General features: G+C 40.5%; 1 protein-coding gene across 2 annotated transcripts in view; it reads right to left on the bottom strand.

Moving 5' to 3' along the window:
• The window catches only part of LOC139151313 (ras-related protein Rab-37-like), a 129,436-nt gene extending 112,595 nt beyond the window's left edge, over window positions 1–16,841 (bottom strand). The window contains exon 1 of one of the 2 annotated variants that reach the window (XM_070724000.1): window positions 15,994–16,841. In XM_070724000.1, the coding sequence (XP_070580101.1) occupies window positions 15,994–16,188 (195 nt within the window). In that variant the 5' untranslated portion in view covers window positions 16,189–16,841. The remainder of the gene's footprint in view (window positions 1–15,993) is intronic. The other variant, XM_070723999.1, reaches the window with a different exon arrangement.
• Between the last annotated feature and the right edge of the window lie 1,804 nt (window positions 16,842–18,645).

The following is an 18,645-nucleotide window of genomic DNA, read 5'->3' as shown; positions in this document are numbered from 1 at the left end:
GACGTCAAAGGCCTGTTGCTGGTACGTACTTTGAGACAGAAAATAACAATATGTTACCGGTAGACATGGAGTTAATAGCGAGTGCAGAGAAATGAAGGTGACTGGTTTAAAAAATTCACAGTGCTGGCCAAAATTCTCCAGTGTGTGCTCCTGCTAATGTGTCACCATTGTGCCTTGAATCACGACGCGGTTTGTAACCCAGAAAACGACGACGTGAAACATACATCTATACAATTTTGTTGAAAAACTCATGAAACGGCAACTCCGGCGATCTTTTTCTGCTTGGTCGGTCGATACTTTCTGGGTGGCATTTGTTACATGGAGCAGGACCATGTCTGCTTAGTCATGTTAGAATTTGGCGCTTGGCAACGAAAAGCATGCGCGTTTCCAGTGTTCCTTTCGATCTAACTTCCCGTTTATTTTTGAATAATGAGCAGTGTTTGTTTGCGCATATCATGAATATATAAGCGTCCACTAGGTTTACGGACGTCCTCGGGACACGTTTCCCAAGATCTTCATACCTTCTCCTATTTCATTAACATCACTATCTTTCCGATGTTGACCAACCTCTGATAAGTCCACGGATTACCATAATTAGTTGTGTTGACTAATTAATTACAGCATGTGTGTATGAGAGATATACGTCCTTGTAATGGAGTGTAAAATGAATAAAGAGTCAAGAGGCTATAGGTTAGGCTATATAGTCATTTATTTTATTTACTACGATCAGTCAGAGCATGAAGAAAAGGAGAGGGGCTGACAGTGACAGAGAAAAGTGAGAAAAACTCAATAATATGCTTATCAATATGTATGGGCCGCCTATGGAGGTAGCAGAGATGGTTGAACACATACCACGCATTCTTCGGAAGTCCTCCTTTTCGACCTGCTCGTTTACAAATGAATATTCAAGTTTGTTTTGCCACCTGATTGTTTCTGAATAAATGAATATAAAGTGTCCACTAGTTTTACGGACCACATCTGGACACGGCTTTTGAGAGTTTCTCCCCTTTCTTCAGTTATACCTTGCTGGTCCGCTCTTTATTGACTTTGTCAAAGTTAATCCGGTGATAATCTGGTGACAGCGTCCACAGATTAATAATTTACCCTTGCTAACTTTGGCAAATTCGGCACTCAAACTCATCAGATAATAGACTAAATTACCACCTTGCTTGCTTTGGCGAATGAGGCAATCAAACTGGTCAGATAACAGATGCAGCGTGCTGTTAAAACGTTTACGCAAGATTGTCAAGGGCAGTGCAAGACCAAAACACCAAAGTTTGGTATAATAAACCTTTATAAGCAATACAACAAAACACCTACCCACCCCTTGGGACGGACACATAGGCTATCCCCTATGATTTCACTTCAGTGGCGCGCTTTCCGCGGGGCATGACGTCACAGAACCAATGTGCGCATAAACCGAGAAACTGAGTCTATTTGGAAACTGTGTCAGGGGGGATTTAAAGTTATGCATGGCGTCGAGTAGTGTAGAGTTATATGATCAGGTTCTGTAATCGTTATACAATGACGAATCAAATAGCCCACAGCTCGGCGCGACTGAGTGCCCAGGGTGTCAAATTGGTACAAGCAGTTCTATATCTCCCTGCTACGAATGACGTCATCGTTGGTTACCAATACAGCGCGTACCGTATGAATCCCTGTAAGAAGAGAAGTTTCAGACGCATTTTTGAAATTATTACTTGACAGTCACGAATCGTCTCGAGTTGCGACTGAGATGAGAGAATCGTAAATAAGTGATGAATCCTTATTCAAATATTGTATAAAGGAATTGACATATCTCCAGGCAACCGGCTATCTCTATTGAAATTCGATGAATCTTGTTTTTCTTCAATGAGATACAACCTACGTCACGTCTTGACTGTGCGTATAAAATTCGACGTTGAAGCCCGAACATGAAAAACCCTACCTTTGAAATCTTATCGTCTGGGCGATAAAAAATGCACAAAATATTGAGGAAGTAACAAACAAACAAACAATCTGAAGACCCGTTGAATATAATTCTGATTCAGACCTCTTTCTGTCTACCTCCATTTTCAGACTTCATTTTGAAGCGCATCAAAGGTTGAAGACACTTGGCATCTTTGATGGTGTTGCCAAAAAATAACCAACTTTCATTATGAAGCCCACAAAAAGTTTGTTCCACTGTGAATGCAATACGAATTCCAAACAACGGTACTGTGCACGTGAATTGCCAGTACGAAGGCCTTTAAAATACGTCACGACGACAAGCGCACAAACGTCATTCATTTTGGCGGGAAGCGCACAACTATTGCATTCTGTAGGGCATAGACAGTCGGGTTGATGCAAACACATAGGATTAAAGGTGAATTTTCAAAGATGACATCACTACTCTGCACTGTATACAGCACCGATCATTATTATCATCTCTGAACATTATATAAATTGTGTCTCATTTGAGAGGTCAGAGGTCATTTGCATTGTCAGGCCTTCTAAAGTGAAAAAGCGACAGACAAAAATACAAGTAAGCTTACCTCCAGCTCCGCTAATAAAAAAAGATAAAGAAATTGATGATAATTTATTTACTGTACGAGAAATGCATGCTAATGGCTACATGACAACTCTAGTGTACCGCTGACCTCGGAGTAAACTTTGATCAGAGTGCGGTGACCTCACCGTGCACTTGACACATTGTTTGGCTTTACTGTTTTTGTTTTATCAACATGGAGATAGCAACCAGTGTGCTGCCACCATGGTTTCAATAGCTAGTTTTATTTATTTGTGCTTGACACATACAACGCACCAAAATACAGCGACTTTACACTTTTAATCTCGTCGGCGTACAGCGAGAAATGGTACGTGCGACTGCATACACAATGTTTAAATTTTCTCGTTCGGATGGGATGACAGCGGCGGTCTCTTCGATTGATCTTCTCTCTAGTTCGGCGAAAAATACAGGAAATTTTTATCTGTTATTTCGTTTGACTGGAGGCAAGGTAAACGGCGTTTCCACGTAATTAATCGGCACACAGAGAACCGCCTAACCTCTTACTTCGACCTGTCTCGATCACGTGACGTAATTATTCCCGAAGAAATAACAGGTATGCAAGCTATCTTATTTCTGTGACGCCTTGTCGCCAAGGTGGCTCGAGCGTAAAGCATTAAAAATTTAATTAACTTCAGATCTCCATGGCATTCGGTAAGCGAAAGCACGGCTCTGAATGGAAGAGGAAATTGCAAAACCAAATACATATAGATAAGTGTTGACCTGGCTATTACGTCATACCGAGTAGTACGATAGGCATGCAGAGTCAAATTTGTTCAGACGGTATTTGTACGCGTTGGTTCAAGCTGACTTGAATCTGATCTAGCAAATTGTAAAGTGTTCCAACCAAACAAATTTTCACGCAAAGTGAGAATAGCAACATCAACAAATACAACAACAAGACATCATTATGAAAATAATCATCACTACCGTATAATAATAATATTAGTAAAAATAATAATAATAATAACAAGGCAGTATTGCTGAAGGCAATGAGTACTTGGGCCGTGATAGAGTAATTTTGAGGACAATATATACTACTATTCAAATATGGTCTTGAATTTCCCCCTGTCAATGAGGCATTTGATTAACTGGTTATTAAACGAAGCAATGGCATGACAACGGCAAAATATGTCTAGCAACTTTTGTGGAGTTTGAGGCAGGGGTTCTTTATTTATAGCGGGAATTGCTTAAACTCCTTAAATATTCAAATTACAGCAAATTTCTTTTGTTCTCGATGGTAGATGTCTAATATTTAGATGGGCATATTTAGATTTGTAACCTATAGTTATCCCTATATACCAAAAATCGGACATCCAGTTCTATTGGCTTGCTCAGAATTAGATATGCGCATAATTAATGAGGTACAATATGTGGTGTCATAAGGTGTCCCATCATACCATTTATGAAGGGTGTAGCACTTGTGGTTACTGAGTTGTGGACAAATATATATATTTGAGGTCAAAGGTCATCGAGGTCACGTGACATTTTGTCAAAATAATTGTATTGCTAAGTTATTCCTATATACCAAAAATCAGACCTCCACCTCTATTGGCGCGCTCAAAATTATATATGCGCATAATTAATGAGGTACAATATGTGGTGTCATAAGGTGTCTTATCATACCAAATATGAAGGATGTAGCACTTGTGGTTACTGAGTTATGGACAAATATATATATTTGAGGTCAAAGGTCATTGAGGTCACGTCACATTTTGTCATAATAATTGTATTGCTAAGTTATTCCTATATACCAAAAATCAGACCTCTAGTTCTATTGGCTCGCTCAAAATAAGATATGCGCATAATTAATGAGGTACAATATATGGTGTCATAAGGTGTCCTTTCATACCAAATATGAAGGGTGTAGCACTTGTGGTTACTGAGTTGTGGACAAATATGTATATTTGAGGTCAAAGGTCATTGAGGTCACGTGAAGTTTTGTCAAACAAATTATATTGTTAACTTATCCCTATATACTAGTATCAGAAATCAGACCTCTTGCTCTATTGGCTCGCTCATAATTAGATATGCACATAATTAATGGGTACAATATGTGGCGTCATAAGGTGTCCCATCATACCAAATATGAAAGGTTTAGCACTTGTGGTTACTGAGTTATGGACAATAATGTATATTTCAGGTCAAAGGTCACCAAGGTCACATGATATTTTGTCAAAATGTCTGAGATATCTGCGTGAACCGATGGACTCACTGATGGACTCACGGACGGATATGAGCCAATCTATAAGCCCCCTGGACTTTATCCGTGGGGACAAAAAAACTGTGTCACTGCATCCTTTAGGCAATATGAATACAATGAGAAACTAAATTTTTATTTTTCTTGGCATCATACATGCGAGTCTATGGAGAACTGCCTTATACATGGGAGTCTATGGAGGTGTAAACTAAAAAGTCCTCTAACACGGCCAAATTTGATAGCATTGTGAAACAAATCGACGTGCATCTGTATGGGGTTGGGTACTAGGCGTGAACGGACGGACGGACGCACGGACATGACCAAACCTATAAGTCCCCTCGGACTTCGTCCATGGTGATTAAAAACAACGCAACAGTTATTACAGCTACACCGGCGGTAGGTTCATATCCAGAGCCCCGTACGGTCTGCCGCCGTCGCTTGAAAACAATCTCATGCACCCGGCCATATGGGCAGCTGGCCGGATGCATGACTTCCCGGAGAAGGCGAACTGTCACGTTCAAGCTCAGGATTATTTGTCGATCAAATTTCAGTAAATTTACCTTACCTAGATGAAATTTTGTCTAAAGGCTGAAGTTTGACAAAATTGCATCGATTTTTCAGGTTGATATCCGACATTTTTGAGTTTTGAGTGCAGACAGAAATAAGTTTTGAGGCAACATGGCTGCGACCCCATGTTGACCCCAAGCCCTGCGTACGATGCTATGTGCTAACACACAGCATCGTACGCAGGGCTAGCGAGAGAGTTGCCGACATCGACGGTTATTTACGAGAAGTGAATAAAAGACTGTCATTTTTGGAAGCGATCGAGTAGCTGAGGTAGGCTGGGATACGACTTGGGCCCAAGAACGCTGAATTTCGGCAGTAATTTGGCTTTTTACGTCAAGTCCCAAAATGGATTTGAAGTCACCGACCCAATACGTACGGGTCTTTGCAAGGCTGTGGTGAGCGGGGCGATTAGCTGTAGCGGAGCACACAGCATCGTACGCAGGGCTAGTTGACCCCAAGTGAAAATGTGTTCGCCATCAAATCTTCTTGTATTTTTTTCAGAATTTTCGACAAAATCATTGCTTCTTAAATCTTACGTAAAATATAAAATACTAAAATAAAAATGCGATGTGCCGATTTCAGATTTCTAAAATATCGTTCGCTGACCGTTCGACGGAATACTCATTTCGCAAACTGTGACGCAGTTGAAATTCAATACTGACCGCCAAATAATCTTAATGAGACGAGATCATTCTAGACATCCTCCAAATTATCCAACCATTCGCGTTAGAGTTCAGCTCGCTCAGAGTATCATAACATTCTTCGGCCTTCGTTTAGATCGACCCTAATCTCTCCCATTTAGGAAATAAATACACAAGCTACCTTGACAAAACTTCGTGCACCATCCAGGACCAAACGCACTACAAATCTGTCTTGACGTCATCATCTCCTTACATGGTAATCGGCATACCGTATTTTTTAGCAAAGGGGACACAGAATACGTCGGAGTATTCAGTTTCAAAACGTATTACATTGTGTGATGTTGTCAAAAAAAGTCATGTTACTGCAGTGGTATAAATTACAAAACATAAAAGTTCAAATCAGTTTATTTTGGACTGGCTTTACCCAACATTTCATATTGTTTCTTATGCCAGATTTGACCACGTGCTTACTGGCGACCCCTTTTCATGCAAATTTTGTGTCAAATGATGTGTTCCCCTGGAAAAACAAACGTACGATTTCTAAATGAAGGAGGCGAAATTTGCCCTCAAGACTCGAAACCATCCCTTTGGGGTGTACCTAGCTACTTTTAACGAGCTTCTCGAATCTGCAGCTCTATTTCGAAATGATGGTCTGGTTTTCTCAGCTCAAGGATAAGTGTTCTCCATCGCTGTGGGCATTACTATTCTCAACCGGGGTGCAGTTTCCAGTCGTAATGTTTTTCATTGTGTCCGGGATATAAAACCTTTCCTTTTCAAACTTTCTCTTTGATTAACACTAGTCCACATCTTGTCAGCGATTAAACATGTTTCAAGTTTAAATGTTAAATTCTGGTCTCGAGCCCTCCTGTTCGACCAAACCGAAATTACCCCTCCCACTTTGGCTCGTCCAGTGGGTGTAGCAAGGGTCGTGCCATCGCCTAGGAAACGGAGGGTGCATTAATTGTTGCATTTCGATGCACATTTTGATTATATTCAGAAGATTTTGTGGCAAAAACTCAGATAGAGAAGCATTAATATTAACATCTCACTTATTCAAGACTGGCTGAGAGCAGCACTTCCATTCAGTTAACATCATTACGCCATTTATTATGCCAAGAAAGATGAAGCCAATACATTTTGCCCTCCCTGGTCTCAGCCAGAAATGGTTATACCTTACAGTTTTTTCCCACGGAATGAAAACAAATGTACTTGGGCTGAGGCCCAAGTACAACAAGTACAATAATTATTATTATTATTGTACTTGGGCCTCAGCCCAAGTACATTTGTTTTCATTCCGTGGGAAAAAACTCTGTAAGGTATAACCATTCCTGGCTGAGACCAGGGAGGGCAAAATGTCTTGGCTTCATCTTTCTTGGCATAATAAATGGCGTAATGATGTTAACTGAATGGAAGTGCTGCTCTCAGCCAGTCTTGAATAAGTGAGATGTGAATATTAATGCTTCTCTATCTGAGTTTTTGCAACAAAATCTTCTGAATATAATCAAAATGTGCATCGAAATGCAACAATTAATGCACCCTCCGTTTCCTAGGCGATGGCACGACCCTTGCTACACCCACTGGACGAGCCAAAGTGGGAGGGGTAATTTCAGTTTGGTCGAACAAGAGGGCTCGAGACCAGAATTTAACGTTTAAACTTGAAACATGTTTAATCGCTGACAAGATGTGGACTAGTGTTAATCGAAGTAAAATTGTGAAAAGGAAAGGTTTTATATCCCGGACACAATGAAAACATTACGACTGGAAACTGTACCCCCAGTTGAGAATAGTAATGCCACAGCGATGGAGAACACTTATCCTTGAGCTGAGAAAACCAGACCATCATTTCGAAATAGAGCTGCAGATTCGAGAAGCTCGTTCAAAATAGCTAGGTACACCCCATAAAGGGTGGTTTCGAGTTTTGAGGGCAAATTTCGCCTCCTTCATATAGAAATCGTACGTTTGTTTTTCCAGGAGAACACACCATTTGACACAAAATTTGCATGTAAAGGGGTCGCCAGTAAGCACGTGGTCAAATCTGGCATAAGAAACAATATGAAATGTTGGGTAAAGCCAGTCCAAAATAAACTGATTTGAACTTTTGTGTTTGTAATTTATACCACTGCAGTAACATTACCTTTTTTGACAACATCACACAATGTAATACGTTTTGAAACTGAATACTCCGACGTATTCTGTGTCTCCTTTGCTAAAAATACGGTATGCCGATTACCATGTAAGGAGATGATGACGTCAAGACAGATTTGTAGTGTGTTTGGTCCTGGATGGTGCACGAAGTTTTGTCAAGGTAGCTTGTGTATTTATTTCCTAAATGGGAGAGATTAGGGTCGATCTAAACGAAGGCCGAAGAATGTTATGATCCTCTAAGCGAGCTGAACTCTAACGCGAATGGTTGGATAATTTGGAGGATGTCTAGAATGATCTCGTCTCATTAAGATTATTTGGCGGTCAGTATTGAATTTCAACTGCGTCACAAGTTTGCGAAATGAGTATTCCGTCGAACGGTCAACGAACGATATTTTAGAAATCTGGAGACATGGCACATCGCATTTTATTTTAATATTTTATATTTTACAAAAGATGTAAGAAGCAATGATTTTGTCGAAAATTCTGAAAAAAATATAGGAAGATTTGATCGCGAACACATTTTCACTTGGGGTCAACTAGCTCTGCGTACGATGCTGTGTGTTCCGCTACAGCTAATCGCCCCGCTCACCACAGCCCTGCAAAGACCCGTACGCGTACGTAGGGTCGGTGACTTCAAATCCATTTTGGGACTTGACGTAAAAAGCCAAATTACTGCCGAAATTCAGCGTTCTTGGGCCCAAGTCGTATCCCAGCCTACCTCAGCTATTCGATCGCTTCCAAAAATGACAGTCTTTTATTCACTTCTCGTAAATAACCGTCGATGTCGGCAACTCTCTCGCTAGCCCTGCGTACGATGCTGTGTGTTAGCTGTAGCACATAGCATCGTACGCAGGGCTAGGGGTCAACATGGGGTCGCAGCCATGTTGCCTCAAAACTTATTTCTGTCTGCACTCAAAACTCAAAAATGTCGGATATGAACCTGAAAGATCGATGCAATTTTGTCAAACTTCGGCGAAATTTCAGCATATAGACAAAATTTCATCTAGGTAAGGTAAATTTACTGAAATTTGATCGACAAATAATCCTGAGCTTGAACGTGACAGCTCGCCTTCTCCGGGAAGTGAAGTATCCAGCTGCTCATACACAGTTGCCCATATGGCCAGGTTTATGAGATTGTTTTCAAGCGACGGCGGCAGACCGTACGGGGCTCTGGATATGAACCTACCGCCGGTGTAGCTGTAATAACTGTTGCGTTGTTTTTAGTGCCCACGGACGAAGTCCTGGGGGAGTTATAGGTTTGGTCATGTCAGTCCGTCCGTTCACGCAGATATCTCAGACATGCCCTGGTCAATTTCTTTCAAACTTTGCACAAGAATAGTACCCAACCCCATACAGATGCACGTCGATTTGTTTCACAATGCGATCGAATTTGGCCGTGTTAGAGGACTTTTTAGTTTACACCTCCATAGACTCCCATGTATAAGGCAGTTCTCCATAGACTTTCATGTATAAGGCCAAGAAAAATAAAAATTTAGTTTCTCATCGTATTCATATTGCCTAAAGGATGCAGTGACACAGTTTTTTGTCCCCACGGATAAAGTCCAGGGGGCTTATAGATTGGGTCATATCCGTCCGTGAGTCCATCAGTGAGTCTATCGGTTCACGCAGATATCTCAGACATTTTGACAAAATATCATGTGACCTTGGTGACCTTTGACCTCAAATATACATTATTGTCCATAACTCAGTAACCACAAGTGCTAAACCTTTCATATTTGGTATGATGGGACACCTTATGACGCCACATATTGTACCTCATTAATTATGCGCATATCTAATTTTGAGCGAGCCAATAGAGCTAGAGGTCTGATTTTTGGTATATAGGGATAAGTTAACAATATAATTTGTTTGACAAAACGTCACGTGACCTCAATGACCTTTGACCTCAAATATACATATTTGTCCACAACTCAGTAACCACAAGTGCTACACCCTTCATATTTGGTATGATAGGACACCTTATGACACCATATGTAGTACCTCATTAATTATGCGCATATCTTATTTTGAGCGAGCCAATAGAGCTAGAGGTCTGATTTTTGGTATATAGGAATAACTTAGCAATACAATTATTTTGACAAAATGTCATGTGACCTCAATGACCTTTGACCTCAAATATATATATTTGTCCACAACTCAGTAACCACAAGTGCTACACCTTCATATTTGGTATGATGGGACACCTTATGACACCACATATTGTACCTCATTAATTATTCGCATATCTAATTCTGAGCAAGCCAATAGAGCTAGATGTCCGATTTTTGGTATATAGGGATAACTATAGGGTAGAAATCTAAATATGCCCATCTAAATATTAGACATCTACCATCGAGAACAAAAGAAATTTGTCATTTGAATATTTAAGGAGTTTAAGCAATTTCACTATAAATAAAGAACCCCTGCCTCAAACTCCACAAAAGTTGCTAGACATATTTTGCCGTTGTCATGCCATTGCTTCGTTTAATAACCAGTTAATCAAATGCCTAATTGACAGGAGGAAATTCAAGACCATATTTGAATAGTAGTATATATTGTCCTCAAAATTACTCTATCTCGGCCCAAGTACTCATTGCCTTCAGCAATACTGCCTTGTTATTACTATTATTACTATTGATGTTGTTATTGCTACTGCTGCTATTGTTGTTATGCTGTTATTGTTGTTGTTGTGATGGTTGTGGTGGTGAATTTTATCAACCTAATACGCCTTTACTTTTAAGAGGGTACGTGTCGCGATTGTTGACATATTTGCTTGGATCAATATTTTTTGTTATTGGTTTTCGCCTGCAGGGTTTCTTCCGATTTGCGAAATTCAGAGGAAAGGTCAAGTTCAAAGCCTGATATATGGTTGTTGACTCGTCATAGATACCATCATGTCATTAGAAATAGACAACTGTACCATCATACCAACTGCTTCTGCAAGAAATCTAGGGGCTAAATTTGATAACTCAATGGGTATGGATGGCCATGTCAATGCTGTTAGCAAATCTGCATTTTTTTATGTCAGGAACATCAGTTACATTCGCAAGTATCTGACAATGGACATAACTAAAGACCTAGTCCACGCTTTTTTTACATCGAGACTAGATCATTGTAATAATCTCCTCTATGGAATCTCTCAAAACAGTATGAATAAGATACAACTTGTTTTAGAAATACCGCTGCCCGCCTCATCACCAAAACCAGGAAGTTCAATCATATCACTCCTGTCCTTCGCGAGCTCCACTGGTTGCCGGTCAACAAGCGCATTGAATTCAAGATTTTGTTGCATACATTTCGCATAATTCACAATAGTGCACCACCTTACATGTGTGATCTTCTTTCCAAATACCGACCGGTTCGTTGTCTCCGCTCTGAGAATAGTTGCATGTTGAAGTTACCGAGAGTTTCAACCAAGTCATTTGGTAACCGTGCATTTAGCTACGCTGCACCGAAATTATGGAATGACCTGCCGATTTCCATCAAACAGTGCGCTTCCCTGGATACTTTTAAACGATTGCTGAAGACTCATCTTTTTAAACACGTCTATGGACCAATGTTTGACGCTTTTTTATTGTTTTGTCCACGTTTTATTTTGCTCTACGTGTTTCTTTTTTTTATCGGAGTTTTAAAAAAATTGTGAGATTTTTACTTGTGTCAAAGCGCCTTTGAGCACTTCAATAGTGGATATATGGCGCTATAAAAATGCTTAATAATAATAATATTTTTTGTTATTGGTTTTCGCCTGCAGGGTTTCTTCCGATTTGCGAAATTCAGAGGAAAGGTCGAGTTCAAAGCCTGATATATGGTTGTTGACTCGTCATAGACACTATCATGCTCTGGAATGATGCAGCTCGATGTCTAGGTCGCATCTTGACCTTGTTCGCTGCAGTGTTACTGGACAGGATTCACAGGGCAATTAATAGATCAGAGCACAGAAATTGGAATGGTTCTCTTGACAAGTTTGCTAACAGCCATCTGATGTAAGCTTCTGGGCATGCGCTTTAAAGGGCACAAGGGAAGAGCCTTGTCGATGATCTACATTAAAAACTTTGGATGTTGATATCACACTACTACCCGACTCAACCTTGTCACGAACATGTCACGAGGTTATTTATCTTCCGAATTCCTTTCAACATGCATCGCCTAAAGTATTGAAACTAACAATGAAAAATGACATGGAGTTACGATGAATGGAGTAGACAGAGGTAAACACATGCATAAGGGGGTTAACCCCCAAACCCCCGCGTGGAAAGGTTTCCTTCAAAGTGAAAGACAAAATTCCTGTCGACGCAATGTGTAGTTATAATTTCAATTTCTAGCATCGACGCCGTTAACACCCTGGGGAGACGACAACAGCTGTGTATTTTGATGATATTTTCATTATTTTTGTTCAATATAACAAATACATTTAGTAATTCTTCCTCCTGGTTATATCGAATAGTGTTGTAAAAACAAGTTTACGTGTATAAGGCGTGCAATGTTTAGTCAGGGTCAGATGTCAACAACACTGGGCATGCATTACACACTTAATACAACCTGTTACGAGCTATGATAAGCGTTTCGACGCGATTTCGTGAGTAGAACGGGTACCAGTTACTGAAACTTTAAAATGGAAAGTTCATCAAAAGTTGCGCCTCATGGAAGTTCTATTTAATTTATAGCATATTTGTTACTAGATGCGCATAATGCCTGTCAATACTGGTCCCGCACGAATTGACAATTCTAATGACCCCAATGTGACCTTAATTGTGAACTCAAATGCCACACCGTCACCCATTTCCATGAAAAAAATGAGGGTCTGTCTCCTTGAATGAATGGGGATGTTCCGTACCGGGTTTTAAGGTCAGTGCAGGATATTAAAATTGCATATATATATATATATATATAATATATATATATATTATATATATATATATATATATATATATATATATATATATATATATATATATATATATATATATATATATATATATATATATATATATATATATTATATATATTTATATATTTATATATAATATTAAGTGAAGAAATAAAACAGATATATATATATATATATATATATATATATATATATATATATATATAATACAGTGGTGAATGAAAAGTGACCCATGCGGGACTCGAATATATATATATATATATATATATATATATATATATATATATATAATATATATATATATATAGATATAAATATATATATATATATATATATATATATATATATATATATATATATATATATATATATATATATATATATATATATATATATATATATATATATATATATATATATATATTTAGTGAAGAAATAAAACAGCTAGTGGAGTTATGGCTAGAGGAGAGACCAGTTGCTTCGCATGTGAAATCGTAACAATGGAGAGTGTCAGTGTTCGTCGATGTTAATTTATGGTACAATGATGTTACATTATCGCGACAGTGCTAAGTTTACCGCAGACAGTCGTCACGACTGTCTTACATTTTATCGGCAGCCAGACATTCAAACACTCCCATGCTTCGATTGCTGTCGGGAGGTGGAGGACTGCGGAGGAGGAGGAGGAGGAGGAGGACTGACTCCCACCCTCGCGGCCGGTTTTTACAATTACTTAGCATTGGTCCAAGCCGTTAGGTTACTACTATGTGAATTCCTTCGTGATGGCCATGCGAATTATCATTGATATGGTTTTCTCGGAGCGAACTGCAAGGTTAAATAATTCATCAGACGTGAAGTAGGGTGATGAGTCAGAGAAAAGAAGAAAAAAAACCCACATAACAGCTCGTCACACCGAGTTGGCAAATTAAGAAGTTGCTTGATTTCGTATATTTCCGAATTCTGAAGTCCCAACACGTCTGAAGCCATGCGTTGGTGGATTATAAAGTGCGAACGAAAATACCCTTCAGCTATGCCATGTGCATTAGGCAGTTCGTCACTTCTTGATTGTGATTTCAAGTTGCAATCTAACTACTGCCGGTCGGAATTGCGTACATGCTCGCTCCATCGCTCACTCAGTGACGTTGCTTGGCGTATCTGTGAGCCGCACGGCCTGCATAACGGAAAACCTAATTCCAGAAAGAGGCTCCTGTGTCGACGTCATCACAAAGATGCTTTAAATGAATGAGGGAAAGACTTCTGATATGCCCCAGTGGATGTGTATTCTGTGTCGGTCTAATTATCTTTGAAGCGAAGCAAACATGGCGAGAAACTCCCTTCGCACCATCCAGACATCGTGAAACGTCGTTCGGGTAATAAACTTACGGTCGTATCATCGCTACGATTCATCCTCTACATATATAATTAGCACTTCCATTATTTACAAAGACGGCGCCTCTTCTGAACCACCTGGTCAATTCCCACGTGACTTGACAACGTGAAGCAACGTATGAAATACCTGTACCGTGGGCCCCACATTACCTGATTCCATCGGCTGACTGTTTCGTCACACAATTTATAACCCTTTTTACGGTATAGTAATTTCGCTGGTCGGTTCTCGCCGTGCAGTTAATCGCTCAAATTCCCTTACAAGTATTTTTTTTCCTGGTGACTTAGGCGCTTCATCTTTCTTTGAGCGTGTAATACAAAATTCTTTAAAGAAATTGAACAAAAGTTTTGAACAGCATGCAGTGAAGATGGATGGCTGCTTTTGTCCGCCCTGGCGAAGTCGACACACCGTAAAATCCCCGGATGTTACATCCATTCAAAAAGATATGAAAAGGGTAAATTGAAGCAACATACGTGATATGACAATGCAAATTACTAAAACATGTTTGCGGAGATATGGTTGTCGACACGCTTGGTATATTTCAACCATACAGTTTCCAGGTAGAGTGGAGAGCACGACCTTGTGCTTTTTGCAGAAGACTTAATTCACTATCAGTAGTGGCAGGGCAAATGTTCTCGGTGTTCGTCTGCTGCTGTAGGTGCCCATTGGATTCCCTCTCGTTGCCTGTGACCGAAAGTAACCTTTGCTTCATCTTCTGTTCAGTTTCCACGGGGCTCTGTAACATCCATCAGTTGTTTAATAGCAAAGTTGTTGGCCATTTATAATCTTGGCGTGACAGTAGGCGAATGATCGTTAGATAATGTAAGGCACGATAGTGCTCATGCGGTCTTTGGCCTCTGTGCCGTCGTTAAAACATCAAAACAGCGACAGGGGCTGAACACGAGGGCGACAGGTCTCGACTCGTCATCCACTGAGAGGCTCGAAACCGTGGCAGCTCGAAGTTGATGGGTTGACACCGTGACCTTGAACGCATTTGATAATTATGAAAATGCCAGTTGTCTTATTTGTCAAGGTGTTTGAATTCGCGCCCCATCGTACATCTGCTACTGACAGGCAGCTGTAACACTATGCGCACGGCTTCGACTGCTGCTCGGCTACACTACAACGGCCGGCTCCGATTTAGAGAAAGGGTACCGATTCCACAGCAAGAGCGACCTACATATGTCCCGACCGGCCTCGATTTGAATACACCTAAATTGCTCTCCACACGGGGCGTACCTTGGAAACTTCATGCTTAAATGCTCAATTCAGAATTCAAATTCCGTGTAACCGATACACAGGGAAAACTACCAGCACCACTGTACGAGTTCACAAAAGATGACAAAATTGTGACTATTTTTTAAGCTACCAAATAAATGAAACATCAAAATGTTTACTATTTCCTTCTGACCGATGACGCAATCCACACCAACACAACGGATTCTTATTCGAAATGCCCGAATTTAAAGAATATGGGCTCGACAAATCCACAATGAGAGCTTCGAGAAATTTGTCGAAATTTCGTTCGTTCTGGACCTAGTAACTTGATCGTGTCGAAAAAAAATGAATAATTGATGCGATTATAACAAAGTCTATCTATCACACGATATTAAATTATTGAGTGGAATATCATATTCCTCTCACCTTATGAATAATTGATTCGTCATAGTCCGGATACTCGTCCTTATCGCCGTCCGCACAGACCTGCGTGTCTTCGCTCTCCCGCCAGTCGTCCGTCGAGGCGCCGAAAGGTTCGTCGTCGGCGTAGTTGCGTTGGCGACCGTTGCTCATTTCTTGCATCGGCACGGCCTTACCGTCGGCGAGTAAATCGTCAGCCATCGTGAGCGATACGACGGGTAATTATTATGCGCGTGTACGACGCCGTAGGGTGTTTTTTAGGGGAGGGAAGACAGCCCTACGGAGTGTATCTACCCAGGCAGAGCCTGCTGATCGAGACTGCTCCAACGACGCTAAAAGTAAATTGTGGAAGGACTAGGCTAGATGCATCGACAGGGGGGAGGCTTGGATGTATCGCTTGTTAAACTGCTTCCTGCTTCTGTGATATCGCACAATAGATCTTTGTACAACCCTTCTAAACCGTCTATCGTCAGTTCAGACTCAATTAATACTCCAGATAGCAACGAGAAACTGTTGAATGGGCAAGCCAACTTCAATGAAAGACGGACGTCGCGTGGACTCCCCAGCATTTAAAAATTTCAGCGTTCAGCGATCGCGAGTCTGACGACATCGAATGGCAATGAAGTTGCATATATTCCGTAACATCGGCGATCTACCTCTTGTCGACGTGTTTACACTTTTTGAAGTGTGCACCGATGATGTTACAGCTCTGGATCTTCAACGGCCTATATGGAGCGATCAAGGTATATGCAGAGTCGTTACATCGAGGACGGCCCTGCGGTAACCATAACAACCCCTCTCCACGAGTTCCCTCGATCATGTACTCGTTTTCCTCCGCGTGCTCGGCCAGGTGTGGGAATTTCTAGCCCCTTCTGAAACAGTCACACCCCTTCCTGTCAAATAGTTCATTCCGGGAGGTTGATGAGTTGCCTTGTTTTCTCGACAGCTACGATTATTATTATTTTTTTGACCACGATGTCAATTTATAACAATTGCAGAGACATACTGACGCTCATAATAGAAAAACAAGCATAATTCATGTTTTCATTAATGGATTGCTTGTCAGCAAATTCGGGATATTTATCATTATTACATGTTGTTCCTGCTGATAAATTTGATAATTATGAAAATCTTTTAAATTGAAAATTGATGTAGCGAGAGTGATATTTTCTCATTAAAATTCCTGCTGCGCTTAATCGATTAAAATTACGTTGTGGTGTAAAAGACGCGATTGTCGCTGCTGGCTTGTTACCGTTACATGGTAAAGATTGACACTATCTTGCACAGGGCGGTTTATTAAATTTCGTCACTAAAATAATGGCCAAGCACCCTGCGATTTCTTTTCCAGGAGCGTCTATAATTGACGTCACAGGCTTGAAGTTTTGGAGATAACAATTCTAAATCTGGCCGCAGGACCAAACGAGGGTCAGAGGTCAACCTCGGCTCAGTCAGTTCTCGCTCCAATTTTTTTTCACGTGTGAATGTTATTAATGGCGGTTTCATTCAGGGACAGTGCCTTCAACACATTTGCTATGTTTGTCGTCCGCTCAAACACAGCGACCATAACATCGGACCTGAAAAAATGACCTGAGTATGCGAAATCTACAATTGTCCATTACGAGACAGTTTCCCGCCTCGTCCTTTTTTCATTTTTAACCAGAATTTTCTATAATTACCACAATTTTTGGGAAAAAAACAAATGATTTTTGGTGTTCATCCCAAAGCATTTTATCTTTCTGACATATTTCTTCGAAAATTAAGACAAAAAATTGAAGATTATCATTCTATCACACGTTCCTAACGCCGACATGATGGGCGAAATATGCTTGTGTTGTATTAAGTTGGGGACTAGTCGACTAGCCCTAAAGGGTTATATAGATTACTAAATAAGACTGAGAGGGACCTTGGGTCATCCCTCTTCATCGATCAATTCTTTCTGAGGAGCTGACTTAATGCTCACAAACAGGCGGCATCTTCGGTCGATTTCATACACTGACAGTCAACCATAAAAAATTGTGCGGCGAGTCGGTAATCGATTCTGTGGAATGATATGACTGATGGTTTCTTCTCTCTGCGTTACGTCTGCTTACTTAAATTTGGTTGTGTTTCATGGCGATAATCACATAGGGTTGAATCAACTCGAACTCTGCATGGTGGGATGCCTTCGCGAGATAAAACCCATCAATTTGTAAAACAAGTGAAATCACAAGTTCATATTCTTTCTCCTCTCAGAGTCTTCTATCTTACAGTCAGTCTGTCTGTCTGTTTGTCTGACTGTTTGTCTCCGTCTTTCTGTCTGTCTGCCTTTCTGTCTTTCAGTCTGTCTGTCTTCATTTTTCTCACTGTCTGTCTGCTGTCTGTCTCTGTCTTTGTCTGCCCCCTCGCTCTCTCTCTCCCCCTCGCTCACACGCACAAACAGACACACACACAGTATACTGCATTCTAATAATCGTCCAATAGTCATTAATTGCTATACTCTTAAAAGATTCATCGTTGCTCTAACGATTCTGTTCAGATTCTACCCGGTACCCTCGGGGGAAAGCTCCCGGGCACAGTGTTTTTTCCCTTCTTCTAACATAGCGTCATTAGCAGCCCCAGACATGTAAACTAAATTACTACTTTGAGGTAAAAACGGTCTCATTAGCGCGGTGGTGATAG

Source organism: Ptychodera flava, chromosome 15, assembly GCF_041260155.1.
Source record: "Ptychodera flava strain L36383 chromosome 15, AS_Pfla_20210202, whole genome shotgun sequence".
Taxonomy (NCBI): Eukaryota; Metazoa; Hemichordata; class Enteropneusta; family Ptychoderidae; genus Ptychodera; species Ptychodera flava.
Note: the sequence above shows the minus strand (reverse complement) of the source record. Positions and strands in the feature narration are given on the sequence as shown.